Raw genomic sequence first — 13,279 nt, forward strand, 5'->3', positions numbered from 1 at the left:
GAATAGCACATTAAGTACCTTTCAAACACTGCGTGATGCTTCACTCTATATGACCTTTAACAAAGCTTTTTGTTTTAACTACAGTCTTAGCCTAACCCTTGTACAAGTTCCCCTCATCAACTTCCACCATAACAAGACTTAGTTAAAAAAAAATTATCTGAAGTTAGCCTGATGAACAAGAGAATGACTCCCAGAAATCATACAACCCAGCACTCATTTGTAGACAAGTGTTGCTTATGTCTTAGGATTAAAACAAGTTATGTTTAATGAAAGTACAATATAACATTTAAATCCCCTTAGTAGAGGTAGAAAGCCAGTGTTTTAATCTAATCCATTCAGATCAGAAATACTGATACCAGATACTGATTTATTGCTATTAGTGATAACCAAATTTGAGAGCTTATACTGTCAGCAAGGTAGCATGAATACAGTTGCAATCTCCAATATTCAGAGTAAAACATATCCACATCTGTAGTAAGACAATAGCAGATTCTAGCAAGAATCTGCTGCTTCTTGTAAACATTGTATTTGTGCAGATGTTTAATTTCTAAAATCATGAAAGGCAAGGTTAGTAGCAGAAAACACATCCAGTTTCACATTCGGCAATAAAAGAACCCTGCTCTTCAAGGACAACTAAAAACCTAGCAGCACATTTCAAACAATATTACAAGTTTTTCCTATATTACCCACCCTTCAAAGTCATCCCCCCCAGTCAAACAAAAAACAACAAAAATCTGACACAAAAAATAAAGTGCAGTACCCAGAAAAATAAGTGTCAATAAAATAGCCATGTTTGTTTCTTTGGGAAAAAAAAAAACAAAGGGAAAATAAAAGAGTACTTGGCCTCAGTCTTAAAAGTACTATAATGTGTCCATCATTTTGGATTCTTCTTCATCTCTTTGTATCACAGAGTTGAAACTGCAGACATCTGTGTTTATGGAACCTTGTAGATCTCCTGTGTTCTGCAACAGATTAAAAACTGACAGTTTAATGCTCTGTAATTCTACATATGGACGGAAAAACCGTGGGAGAGAAATAAGGAAGACTGTTTGCCTTGTCTACCTTATGATAAGACAAATTTACAATTGAAAGGAAGTAAAGTCTGAAAACATCATCAACCAGTATTGCATCACTGTATAAAGAACTTCGAAAATTTGCTAGCATAGCCTGCATTTGGTCTTAGTATTTCTAGCACCTAACTGTACATTTACATAAAATTCAGCTGTTTGATCTACCTCTGAGAGGTACTTTAACCAAATTATTTCAAACAAGTACTTTCAATTGCAACTCCTTTCCTAATACATTATTTTTGATAATCTTTCCAGTTGTTTCTTCATTCCAGAATGTGGCCCTAACTGGAAATGCAAAAAATACCAAAGAACGCTCAGTTTCCTTTTATTACAAAGGAGACTTTCCATAAGCTTGACTTGTCTTGCCTAGAAAAGTTGTGGGATCCCTGGCAGTGTTCAAGGCCAGGCTGTATGGGGTTGTGAGCAGTCTGGTCTATGAAAGGTGTCCCTGCCATGGCAGAGAGTTTGGAACTAGATCTTTAAGGTTTGCTCCAACTCAAAGCATTCTAGGACTGATCCCATGATTCTGGGACTCATCCCATGATTTTATACTGCTCGTGGTCATGACTGGGAATATAGTTCTAGGATTTGATCAGTTTTATGCAGTGTTTATATTAGGCATAAAAATGTAAAGGCACTGAACAACATATAATTTTGACCTTATGCTGATGCTGTGTGAATTCCAGCAAGTAAAAAGAAAGTCCTTATATGCCTTGTGCATTAATAACACTGCATGATATATCCCAAGCACTACCACCAATTCAAGAAACAACCCTCTTTATATCACAGAAAGATAAAGCTTCTCTAGGCAGGATCTAATCCTGCTTTGGTTAAATTAAATTTTAGAAATAATAAACCTACCTGTAAAAAAGATGTCCACTCTCCCATGCAACCAGGACTGACACTGAGATCATGGAGTAACATTGTTTGAAAGCCATGTGATTGTGACCAGATTCTCACTCTCGTCTTGAATGCCTCAAGTTCATTTTTAAAGGCCTCAAAGTAGCCTTCTCCTGTCTGCAAAAAGGAAAATGAAACATTTGTTCTTCAGCCAGATTTACTTTTGAATTGTAAGCATACATACTGCTGAAAAAAAAAAAAAACCAAACATGTAGTAATGACATGTTATACCTTTTAGAGAATAAAAACTGGGAATGATTCAGAAATAAATGTCATTCAATTTAAAATTACATTACAGGTAGATTTCTTTTTAAGACAATCTGTAGCATTTATATGCATAAGTAAAGTAATTGATTTATCTGAGAACATGTAAAACTAAATTTAATTTTAGCCTTTCATTTATTCCAACTCAGAAGCTATCCTTACAACAGGCATTTGCCAAAGCCCTTTGGTAAAAAGTAAAGCACAAACTAACTCACATTTTACCTACACTCATTCAGGCAATATTAAGACCCATTAGTCTTATATTTTAGTCTATTAATATTAGATCCGAGGGTCTTGAACAATTGAACATAAATCACAGTTTCAGTTTTCCCACCTTCTTCCTACACAGCTCTGGACTGCCCTATTTCACCCATTAAAAAGGGACACTATTTATATATCTGCCCCAATGCAGATTAAATAGAAAAGTTGTGACAATACACAACTACACTTTGAAAACGTGTAATTAGTCAAAAGTCAGACCAGTTTAACACCAGACCATATCTGCTGTTGTTACTTAGTTATTAGTGGTCTGTACCTGCTGTCCTGCTGCTCCATCTTGCCTTCCACTTGCAACAAGCAAAATCCACTATTCATTTTCAGCATTATCATTTCTGGAATTACAATGAAGTATTCTATCCAGAAAATAATTGCTAGTAAAACACTTTCCCATAAGCCTAAATCAGTCAACAAATTATTTAGCCTCCCATGGTTAGGAAGAAACCCTCTCCAAAACACTGGTCTCCTGTACCATATCTAGAGTTTCTCATATGATTACGTTATTATAGTAATAATGTGAGAACTTACTTTGGCTTTTTGGAAAAAGAGACGAAAACATCCTCTTGGATCCACATTGCAGCTTCTGGCAATTTCTATAATAAATTGCATTACAACTGCTTGGTGTGCTACTTGCTCCATCAGAGCTCTTTTCTGAAAAGAAGGGAAAAAAAAGTTTAAGTTCTGGTTTAAAGAAGTTTCCAGTAATTATATTTCTAAAACTCAGCAGAATTCCTTTTGCTCCAGTTCCTAAGCAGATGTGAACTGATGCTTACAGAAGCAAGGGGATTCATAATTAGCTATAAGTAGACAAAGATGACAATCAACTATCAATAAAATAGAGAGGGCTGGACAAACAGTTAATTATTTAAGTTGGTCACCTTTTTACAGTGCAAATGGGAAAATTTAAAGATTTAAACATCTTCATACCTGTTCAGCTTCTAGATGAAAACACCACAACATGAGATACCTAGATGTTTCTTCACATACAAGGTACGGGTGATCAGACAGAAACCTTTGACTATCATCCCATCTGCTCAGCATGCCTAATAAGAGAAACACAGTTAAAATATTCTGATAATAAATGATTTAATGCAGCAAGGAACTTACTTGTGTACATAACAACCTGGCAATTTACTAACCTCAGAATAACAGCACGCAGCTAAATTAGGGGGTTTTATTTATACATCTAACCAATGCCAAAAGAGCATTACCAGAAGGCATAAATAGATTTTGAAGATACTAAAAGTAGATTATAAGTCATGCATTTCTAGTAATGCTGGTAATTTATTTTTAATCAGTTCTCATATGCTAACAAGGTGGTGTAGGTATGTATTAGTTACAACAACAAATAGCTTTAAAAGTTTATGGACAGTGATCTACATTAAGTGATTCTAACAAACACAAATCCTCTAAATGTTTGCAAATAAAAATGCTAAGAACAGAACCTGTAATCTGTCAAAAATTGAAGTGCTTTTAACACACCCTTCGTTAGATTTTTAGAAAAATTTGAATTAATTATACATAAAGCTTAATCTCAAAAAACAAAGCCACACCAGTACTGGAAAGTTAATCAGAACTTTGAATTGCAGTATCGTGGCACTAGCTTTAGATAATAAGTTGAATTTAAAAATCAGAACTCAATGGTCAGAGCACTTCTTAAAACTGTCCTTCAAGTATCTCTGACAGTCATTATTGGCAACAGGTACCAGATGCACAGCTTCACCCGTCTATCAGCATATAATTATAACTGGGCTAAAGATAATTCAATTGCTATGACCTAAGCTAATATTAATTCTAGCAAACAAATGCTGAAACAGAAAGCAACAGCTTATATTTCTTTTGACTATTTTCAAGTTATTCTGTACAAGTTCTTTATTGTTTTGAAGCCACAGCAGGATCCAGAAGTAGGACTCATCCAATACAGCAAAGTCAACACTGCCCCTTGGCAGCAGCTAGCATGGAATAAGTGACTTCAAAAAGCATTAATGTACTGTGACTTTCTACAATGGACTTATGTATCACAAATTAAAATAATAACATGGCTTTGAGCTCAGAAAGTATAAAAAAATTACCTTCTGCAACATGATTGCTTCTGTAACAGTCTAATTTGAATTTAGACAAAGAATAATTTTGCCCAACTCTCAACAAGGAAGCCTAAAGATAGCCTCTTTTTTTTTTACCTTCTGAAATGCACGGCAGGGGAGATGTTTTCTAATTCAAATATCATTGAACAGTTAAGGTACTTTAGAGAACCTGTGCCTATTACTGTTATTTGCATGCTCTGACAATGTTGTGCCTCAACTTGATACCTGAAAGGCTTGGTAAGGCTAACAGAGCTCAAAGTCCTTTCTCTAAAACAGCTTTAAGCCACTCAGAAGCCAAAAAAACCATAAAAGTAAGTTTTTAAGAGCAACTGAATTTTGCCAATCTAGTTGATTATTCTTGATTGTTCCAGAATTCCAAATATGGTTATACTATTTTACAGCGTAAAACCAGCCTGGGTGGCAAGTACTTCAGAGAACCACAAAAATTTCAGATTACATTACAAGATCAGCTTTGTGCTCAGTCAGGTTTAACAATTACAACAGAGCTAAAGTGACACCTAGTGGATAATTAAGAATAGTTTTAAACACACAATTCTGAACACAAGTACTCTCAGTGTAGGCGTTAACAAATATGTCAATTTAATCAGCCATTACCCTTATAGATTAACAGGTGACAGAAGAACACTTAATAAAACATTTAATTTCATTTCCTTTAAAAAAAGGAGAGAGCCACGGGCAACAACCCATGCACTTTTATATACATTACTTATATTTCCAGCAATGTCCCTGCCTTTTCCCAGTGGTGTGGAATATCCCTTTAGTCCTATTAAAATAAAACTGAACAGTCTGTCATTTAGGTCTTCCACTTATTAGCATTCACTCTGTACAAGAAGGAGTAAATCAACACAAATTCTGTAGGAACCACAAGATATAGGCAAAACAGACTCACCAAAGTGTCTAATCTTTTGTTCATGTTTTTGCATAAGTGGCTCAGACACAGCTTCATCTTCAATTTCTTTTCTTTTTTGATTAATAAAACTCTGAGGAAGAGAAAGATTGTACTATCACATAAACTCCACACATACTGTTAAGTGATATAAAGGAGTTACTATATTTTAATATGTTTCTATTTAAATGGCTATACTCCAATTTTAGAGTCTTATCTTATTTGAGAAGGTTGTTTTTGGGATTTTTTTTGGTTTTTTTTTAAGAAAGTGCATTATCCAGTAACAGAATTTCAAAGACTCCTTATAGTCTCTGAAAAATTTCTGTCTTCAGATATGAACTTACTGATCTGTTAGTCATGAGAATCATGTACATTGCAGCCTGGATCAGATAAATCAAAGAAATTAGGAGATGCAATAGTGATACCAAGCAGATTTTTGTTTTTATATATTCTTAATGCATATTTGTAGCTCTGTAGCCTATTATTGTATAACTGTATAGATTCATAGCTAGAATTTTACCTACTCAGTTAACAAGAAAGACAAAACATATTCCTAAAAACTCAATCCTAATGTTGGTTCTTCTGACACCAAGGACAACACCCTTCCAAGACCCAGAGAAGAAGGGGGGGGCCTTCAGAAGAGAGTCAAACCTAGAGGGGCAATTATTTCAACATCTGTGTTTCTAAGTGGGCATTTTTGTAAATTATGCTAATTTGCTAAATTTATAAAGCTGTGGCTGCTCTATGTCACACTTGTACTTTCAGGGATTTTTCAGCCTGTATTTTGGTGTGTTGTGCACTTTAATGAAGGTGCACCTTCATACAAAGTCAACCATGTTTATCACCTGTCTGTGTCTGGCTTGTGACTTTAGGGCTCAGAAAAAGGCAATGACAACTGTTGAAATTAAATTGTGAAATCAAATATAAGATTCTACTATTAAAAAAAGAGTTCATATAAATAAGTTGTTTTAGTAGACAGCATTAGAGGTAAACTAGCACTTTCATATTCTGGGTTGGATGGGACATTCAAACACCGCAGTTTCAACCCTCACTGCCCAGGCAAGAACAGCTTCCACTGGATTAGGCTGCTCCAAGACCAGTCCAATCTGACCTTGGTTGTTTCTAGAGATAGGGCATCTATAACTTCCCTGGGCAACCTGTTCCAGTGTCTTGACACCCTAATAAAGAAAAAGTGTTCCTTATACCCAATCTAAACCTACCATCATTCAGTTTAAAGCCATTCCCTCTTGTCCTGTCACTACAGGTGATAGATGGAGAGAAACACTTTTTTTTTCTTAGAAGGCCCCTTTAAGTACTGAAAGGTCATAGGAAGGTAAATAAGGGCTCCCCAGAACCTTCTTTTCTTCAAGCTGAAAAACCCCAGCTCTCCCAGCCTCTCCGCATAGGAGAGGTGCTCCAGCCCCTCTGATCATCTCCGTGGCACTCCTCTGGAGCTGCTCCAACAGGAGTCCTTCTTGTATAGGGGATTCCAGAACTGGGTACATTACTTTGAGGGTGGGTCTCAGGAGAGCAGAGGGGCAGAATCCCCTCCCTGACCCTGCTGCCCACTCTGTTCTGGATGCACCCAGCACACGTTTGGCTCTCTGGGCTGTGAGTGCCCATGGCTGGGTCATGTCCAGCCTCTCAACCACCAGCAGCCCCAAGCCCTTCCCAGCAGGGCTGCTCTTATTTGTCCAGCCCCCAGTCTGTGCTGGTACTTGGGATTACCCTAACCCAGGTGCAGCACCTTGCACTTGACCTTGTTAAAACACACTGGGTCCCAAGGATCCAATTCTCCATCTTCTCCAGGTCCCTCTGGAAGGCTTTCTTCAAGGTCTGATAACTGCACCACTCTGCTTGGTGTCACCTGCAAACTTGCTGAGAGTGCCCTCAATCCTCTGTTTAATTTTAATGAAGATATTAAATACTACTGGTCCCAACACAGATCCCTGCAGGACACCACTGGCCCCTGATGTCCACTGGGACTTAGAGCCATTGACCACTCCCTTTCCATGTCACCAACCAACCACTTTCTAATCCATCTAACAGCCCACTCATCAAGTCCATCTCTCTCCAGTTTAAGAGAGAGGCTGTTGTAGGAGACCACATCAAAGGCTTTACAGAACTCCACATAAATTACATCTAACTGCCCACTGATATTGTCACTTATCATAGGTCACTGATGAGGCCACTGAATTGGTCCAGCAGGACCTGCCCTTGCTAGCTATGCTAGTTGTCCCAAACCACCTTCCTGCTGTACATGTGCCTTAACACAGCTTCTAGAAGGGTCTATTCCATGATCTTCCCAGGCACAAAGCTGAGGAACATAGTGTGTTTTTGTGCTGTACAAGACACAGAAGACACTCAGACTAGTAATAACTGGAATGAACAAAAGAGATTAGCACTTGTTTCCATGCACAATGATGTAGGTCATACCTTATTAAAGACTTCTTTACTAACAGGATCTGTGTTCCATAGATTCTGTCGTTCCCTCTGCTTTAGTGCTTCTTCTTTTCTTCTCCACTCTTCCTCTCTCCATCTCAACTCGGCAGCTTCTGTTCTTGCTTGAGCAGATTCCTGATCGCAGGATTCTGAATTATGCAGTGCTAAACTACCAAATTTTTGCTGGGCTTCTGCTAGGTTCCATGTGCATTCGACAGAGTGCTTCACAAACTCTCTTTCTTTTTGGCAGGCTAATTCAATCCCTTGGCTGTATGTCTGTAAGGAAAATCAGACATGCTATTTATGGAGAGAAAATTGTTGGTTTGCAGTTTCTGTAGAAGCAGACTGGCCTAAATCTCAAAGGTAATAATAATTCACCTGGAAGGCATCTTAGATATGCAGCATTATAACAGCAGACGTGATGAAGCATGGCAATGTATAGCTACGTCTCCTAGAAAGAGATTTCCAATTCAAGCCACCTTAACTTTATTAAGTGTATTTGCAAAATCATGGATTATGTGCTGCTATCACTAATAGTCTTCCACTGTAAAAATACTTTTGACACAGCTGAAATCCCTCTGGCTATCTTAGGGCTGGAACACTAGCAGCAGCCAAGTGTGAGAATACTCTGATTATACACTTCTGATAAGAAAGTACTGGGTCTGTGGTCTCAGAGCACAACAGTAAAGTAACTGCAGCTGACTGCATTTCAGTACTAGTACCTAAACAGAAGGCAAACATATTGAATTGACACTAGAAGTGGTATTTAAGTTATAAATCGGCAAAGGCCCAGCACAAAACAGATCAATCAAATCTGGTCAAATCTGTTGAGTATGACACAACTCATAGCTGGGAGAGAAAAGGGACATCGTAAGCAACCCTGTTTATACTATTTCCAGCTGTGCACTCAGAATTCACACTCTGTAATTCAAGAAACTACCCTCTATAGCCTTTTCCACCAAGAGTGGAGAAAAAAAAATCCATCCATATGCATTAGTTCCTCAGCCTTCCACTGCCACTTTATGGAAGATGCAGTGCTGATAACCTCTGGCAGGGACACACGAAGGACAACTCGTGAGATTATCTGAAGAAAACTTTAGCGCAAGCAAATCAAACTTATTGTCCCAACTTTGTCTGGGAATTACAGCATTTTTATTTCTGCAGTAACAAGAAGAAAATTCCACCGTTGGAGAAGTAACGTAATGGCAGCTGCTGAGAACGGGCAGAATTCCTTGGAACGCGTTTATAAATCGCCGCCTCGCCCTGGCCAACAGAGAAACAAACGCCTACCTCTGCGCTCCTTAGGCGCAGGGAGCCGGGTGACTCCAGCCCAGCTCCTTCCGCATCGCCTGCCCGCCCTGCGGCCGTGACCCAGCGCGGCCGGCGCCAGACCCCGCCGGCCCACTGCCCCGCGGCCGCTCCCGCACGGCCCGTCCCGCCTCGCCGCCCCGGCCCCGCCGCCCCTCCCGGCACCGACCGCACCGCGCCCCGGGCGCCAGACGCGGGGCGAGGGGCCGGGGCAGCGGGCGCGGCGCACGGGCGTACCTGCGCCTCCGGCAAGCGCTGGCGGAAGGTGGCAGCCTGTGCCCGCTCCTCATCCTCCCCCTCCGCGGCGCCGCCGTCCCGGGAGCGCGGCGACCACAGCGCCATGCCCGGTGCCGTCCCGGCGGCGCGACCCGTTCGCCGGAACTGGGGCAGCGACACTTCCGCCGATGGGAGCGCGGCCGGCAGCGCCCGCCCTCAGCGCGCCGGGAGGAGCGAGTGCCGGGCGCGCCTCCGGGGCGGTAATAAAGGCGGCGGGCTGGGCGGGGGCGGGCAGCGCCGCGGTTCCGCCTCTGCCCCGGCTCCTCCCCTTTCGCCTCCGTGTCCCTGCCTTTGCTGCTTCCCCTGCTCGTACCCCTGCCGACGCCGTGCCCCTGTCCCTGTCCCTTGCCACTGTCCCTGCCCCTGCCCGTGTCTCTGCCCCTGTCCTTGCCCCTGCCCCTGTCCCCTTTCCTGTGCCGTCACCTGTCCCTGTGCTTTTCCCTGACCCTGCCTGTTCGGTGCCCCTGGAATGCCTTCCTGCGGGCTGCCGCACGGCGCCGGCAAACTACCGCGTGTGTGTACATGGATATAGGATCCTTCAGTCCTGCGAGCTCCTGGGGTGCTGTCTAGAGTGTTTTAATAGCATGGGTTTCAGATGCGAATGGAAGGTAGCAAGAAATGAGGCCATGCTTTTGTGATAAAACCTCTGTAAAGATGTGCTCTCATTGTAGCCCTACTTTTTTACTCATGGATTGACTTTTTAGCTCTTCCTCCAAACAGGACGTACTGACTGATTATTTGGAGTGTAAAGTCTGCTAGAAAAATACGCCAGGAAAACTATAGGTTAAATGGGAAGGTAGGGGATCTGTTGCTCTGTGTTGCTTATTTAATAAAGTAATTGCTGCTGTGGCCTAAGGGATGTAAGTATGCTGCTCACAACAGTTCTCATCAGATAGAAGAAAAAAATTACAGTTTACACTAAATAATTTTCTTGTAATCAAATGTTTCTGTGTAATGCCTATGAAATTTAGTCCCTTTTAAATGGGATGATAAAAGCCAAAAATACTAAATGAGAGCACTATCAATGATAGCTCTTAACCTGGCACCCTTTTGAGGTTATTAAGCTAAGGGCTACTGAGTCCCTTCTGAGATAGGGTCCAGCAGACTTGGAGTGATGCACATGCCTAAAACTGGACCAAGGAGTTCTACATGAAAATATCCTTTTCTTTTGTAGGGTTATGCTTTCTGGTGTGCTTCTGACAGAAACCAACACATATCTCAGTTTGTGCATCTTAGATCATCCCAAAAAGTCAGAATGAATGCCTTCCTCCTGTTTGTCCTCTGGTCTCATAAGGTGGGCTTTGAAAAGGTGACTTTGGTTTGTTGCATACCTTGGGCTAGAAACAGATGTCTCAAGTCTTGTACTGAAAGGTCATAGGAAGGTGAATAAGGGCTCCCCAGAACCTTCTTTTCTTCAAGCTGAAAAACCCCAGCTCTCCCAGCCTCTCCGCATAGGAGAGGTGCTCCAGCCCCTCTGATCATCTCCGTGGCACTCCTCTGGAGCTGCTCCAACAGGAGTCCTTCTTGTATAGGGGATTCCAGAACTGGGTACATTACTTTGAGGGTGGGTCTCAGGAGAGCAGAGGGGCAGAATCCGCTCCCTGACCCTGCTGCCCACTCTGTTCTGGATGCACCCAGCACACGTTTGGCTCTCTGGGCTGTGAGTGCCCATGGCTGGGTCATATCCAGCCTCTCAACCACCAGCAGCCCCAAGCCCTTCCCAGCAGGGCTGCTCTTATTTGTCTTTACAAGTGATAAGTTATTATTGATTCACATTTCTCAGCATAATAAAATGCATTATTAGGCCCATTACTCAAACAGAATTTCACATTTCTTTAAGATTTTATGATCTGGAATTTTGGCATAAGTGGTAATGAGAGGTCAACTCCTACATGGACAATTTTTTCCTATTCTCTGTAATAGGAACAGTCTTTATGAGGATAATTGAAGATATTTTGATTCAGATATGATCGATCTGGGATCAATATGATACCCTAATATGGCTATCATCTGTTAAGATTTCTGTCTGTGTAGAAAACAAATAAAGATCTAAGTAAATGATAGACAAGTGGTTTTGGTGTCCTTTTATATGTCACTCAAACACCTGGAACTGATGATAAGAGGAGTCTTCAGTGTTTTTCCTGTACCTTACTGTATGTTACTGTATGTTGTGTTTGAAGATCTTTTTTTAAAAATGGTGTAAAACAGAGTGGTGGTGTCTACTGATGAGCAAGCCCATGCTGAAGTTATTGGAAAACAAGAATGCACAAAGTTTAGAGGACAGTACTTCTTATCTATCTGGTTGGAAGTCTTCTTGTTTGTTTTTTCAAATTTCTCTCACTACCTATGTGTTTCTCTAAAATTGTTTACACCTGGCTTCCAAGAGACCTTACTCTGAGTAGTGTGATTGCATTTCCTTTCCCCTATGGTTGTCCTTAACACAAGTGGAAAACTACACATGAAAACTAAAGTATAATTCTCATTAAGGCCTTTTCACTGTATCAAGGCAAACACAACTCTGAACATATGACTCTTCGATCTCTATGCAATAAAACCCCTCAGTCATGTAATGATCAGAAGTGGGAAATATAATCCACTTCCTCAGAAGAGCAGCTTCTCATATGTTTACTTACACTAAGAGTAAAGTAATCCGCATGAAATAGGTGTTGTTAAATAAGTTCATCTTTTGTTTTACCACACATTAGGTTTTTTTTTGTACCTGTGATCTTCATCAGTAGGTGCTGATGAACAGTGAATCAGCCCATTTTCTTGCAGGCTGCCTTAGGTCAGCTCTCTTTAAAAAAGACTATTGCTAAAATATGTCTGAAAGCACAGCTGTCATTTGAAGAAGGATGTTGATGGGTTAAAAAAAAAAGAAAAAAGAGCAGCAAACAGTAATAAAACAAGAGGAATGCAGCTGAAAGCAGCTTCTCGAAATAGGTAGAGTGTCCAACATTAATGCCCAAATAGAATTCACCAAATAGAGTTCTCATTTACTTCAAAGAGGTTAGAATTTCACTCCAAGGTGTGCAAAGAGTATTTGAGTGTAGTAAAATAAACAAGAGTTAAGGGCAGACAAATGCATTTGAATTTGTTTCTTAAAAGGCATTTCTCAGGTGATATTTTAACTGATTTTGTTTTTATAAGATATTCAGATAAACATTGCATTATACACAGAAACATAAAGGAAAACTTCCTAACATTTTCTCATTTGCCCATAATCTCTGTGGAAAATTACTGTCTTTAAAGCGTTTAGAGTTACAGTTTTTAATTTTTCATTTTGGAATGTGTCCTGTAGGATTGCCCAAAAATTCAAGTGCTTTTCAAACATATATTTCCTAATTGTACTTGTGGTTCTGCTGGTTTACAGTTCAAAGAATTGCACTCAAGGTACTGTAAACCTGATATTTTTTCCTTACAAAGTACAGGCAGTTCTGAGGTTGATGCTGATATGTATGAATATGAAATTTCAACTTTGTTTTTCCCAAAACATTGAAAAACTTTAAAAATGTAAATCACATCCTAAATTATACAGTAATATATAATAGTAGCTAAGTTATTTTCTCAGTGGCAGCTTGGCAAAAAATACGAGAATTATTCTGAATAGGTATTAAAGTGTTCTTGTGAATGCTGGTTGGTTTAATTAGTGTTATAATGAATTTATTTACTTCTTACTGTTTTCCCAAGGGTGTTTGAAAGCACCTTGGTTCCTGCTGCTGAAAGCAAAATACAGCAAGTATGATTTTTAAAAC

The 13,279-nt window shown here is 40.2% G+C and overlaps 1 protein-coding gene across 1 annotated transcript; it reads right to left on the bottom strand.

Moving 5' to 3' along the window:
• Positions 1-228: 228 nt before the first annotated feature.
• CDC37L1 (cell division cycle 37 like 1, HSP90 cochaperone) lies at positions 229-9,717 on the bottom strand. Its single transcript, XM_079329954.1, has 7 exons — positions 9,489-9,717; positions 7,938-8,219; positions 5,505-5,595; positions 3,438-3,553; positions 3,039-3,161; positions 1,932-2,087; positions 229-962 (listed from the first exon to the last, which is right to left on the bottom strand). Exons 1-7 carry the CDS (start codon positions 9,591-9,593, stop codon positions 861-863), a joined length of 975 nt encoding a protein of 324 aa, XP_079186080.1. The 5' UTR covers positions 9,594-9,717; the 3' UTR covers positions 229-860.
• Positions 9,718-13,279: the final 3,562 nt, after the last annotated feature.

The sequence above is a fragment of the Erithacus rubecula genome (genome assembly GCF_903797595.1).
Source record: "Erithacus rubecula genome assembly, chromosome: Z".
NCBI classification, from domain to species: domain Eukaryota; kingdom Metazoa; phylum Chordata; class Aves; order Passeriformes; family Muscicapidae; genus Erithacus; species Erithacus rubecula.

Bases quoted from the DNA above. Each gene is read 5' to 3' on its own strand.
- CDC37L1 (XM_079329954.1), bottom strand. From the start codon at position 9,593: ATGGCGCTGTGGTCGCCGCGCTCCCGGGACGGCGGCGCCGCGGAGGGG. The intron at 3,162-3,437 runs GTATGAAGATGT...CCTTCTTTTCAG, and splicing joins TTCATCTAGAAGCTGAACAG to AAAAGAGCTCTGATGGAGCA. The intron at 2,088-3,038 runs GTAAGTTCTCAC...TCCTTTTTGCAG, and splicing joins TCTTTTTCCAAAAAGCCAAA to ACAGGAGAAGGCTACTTTGA.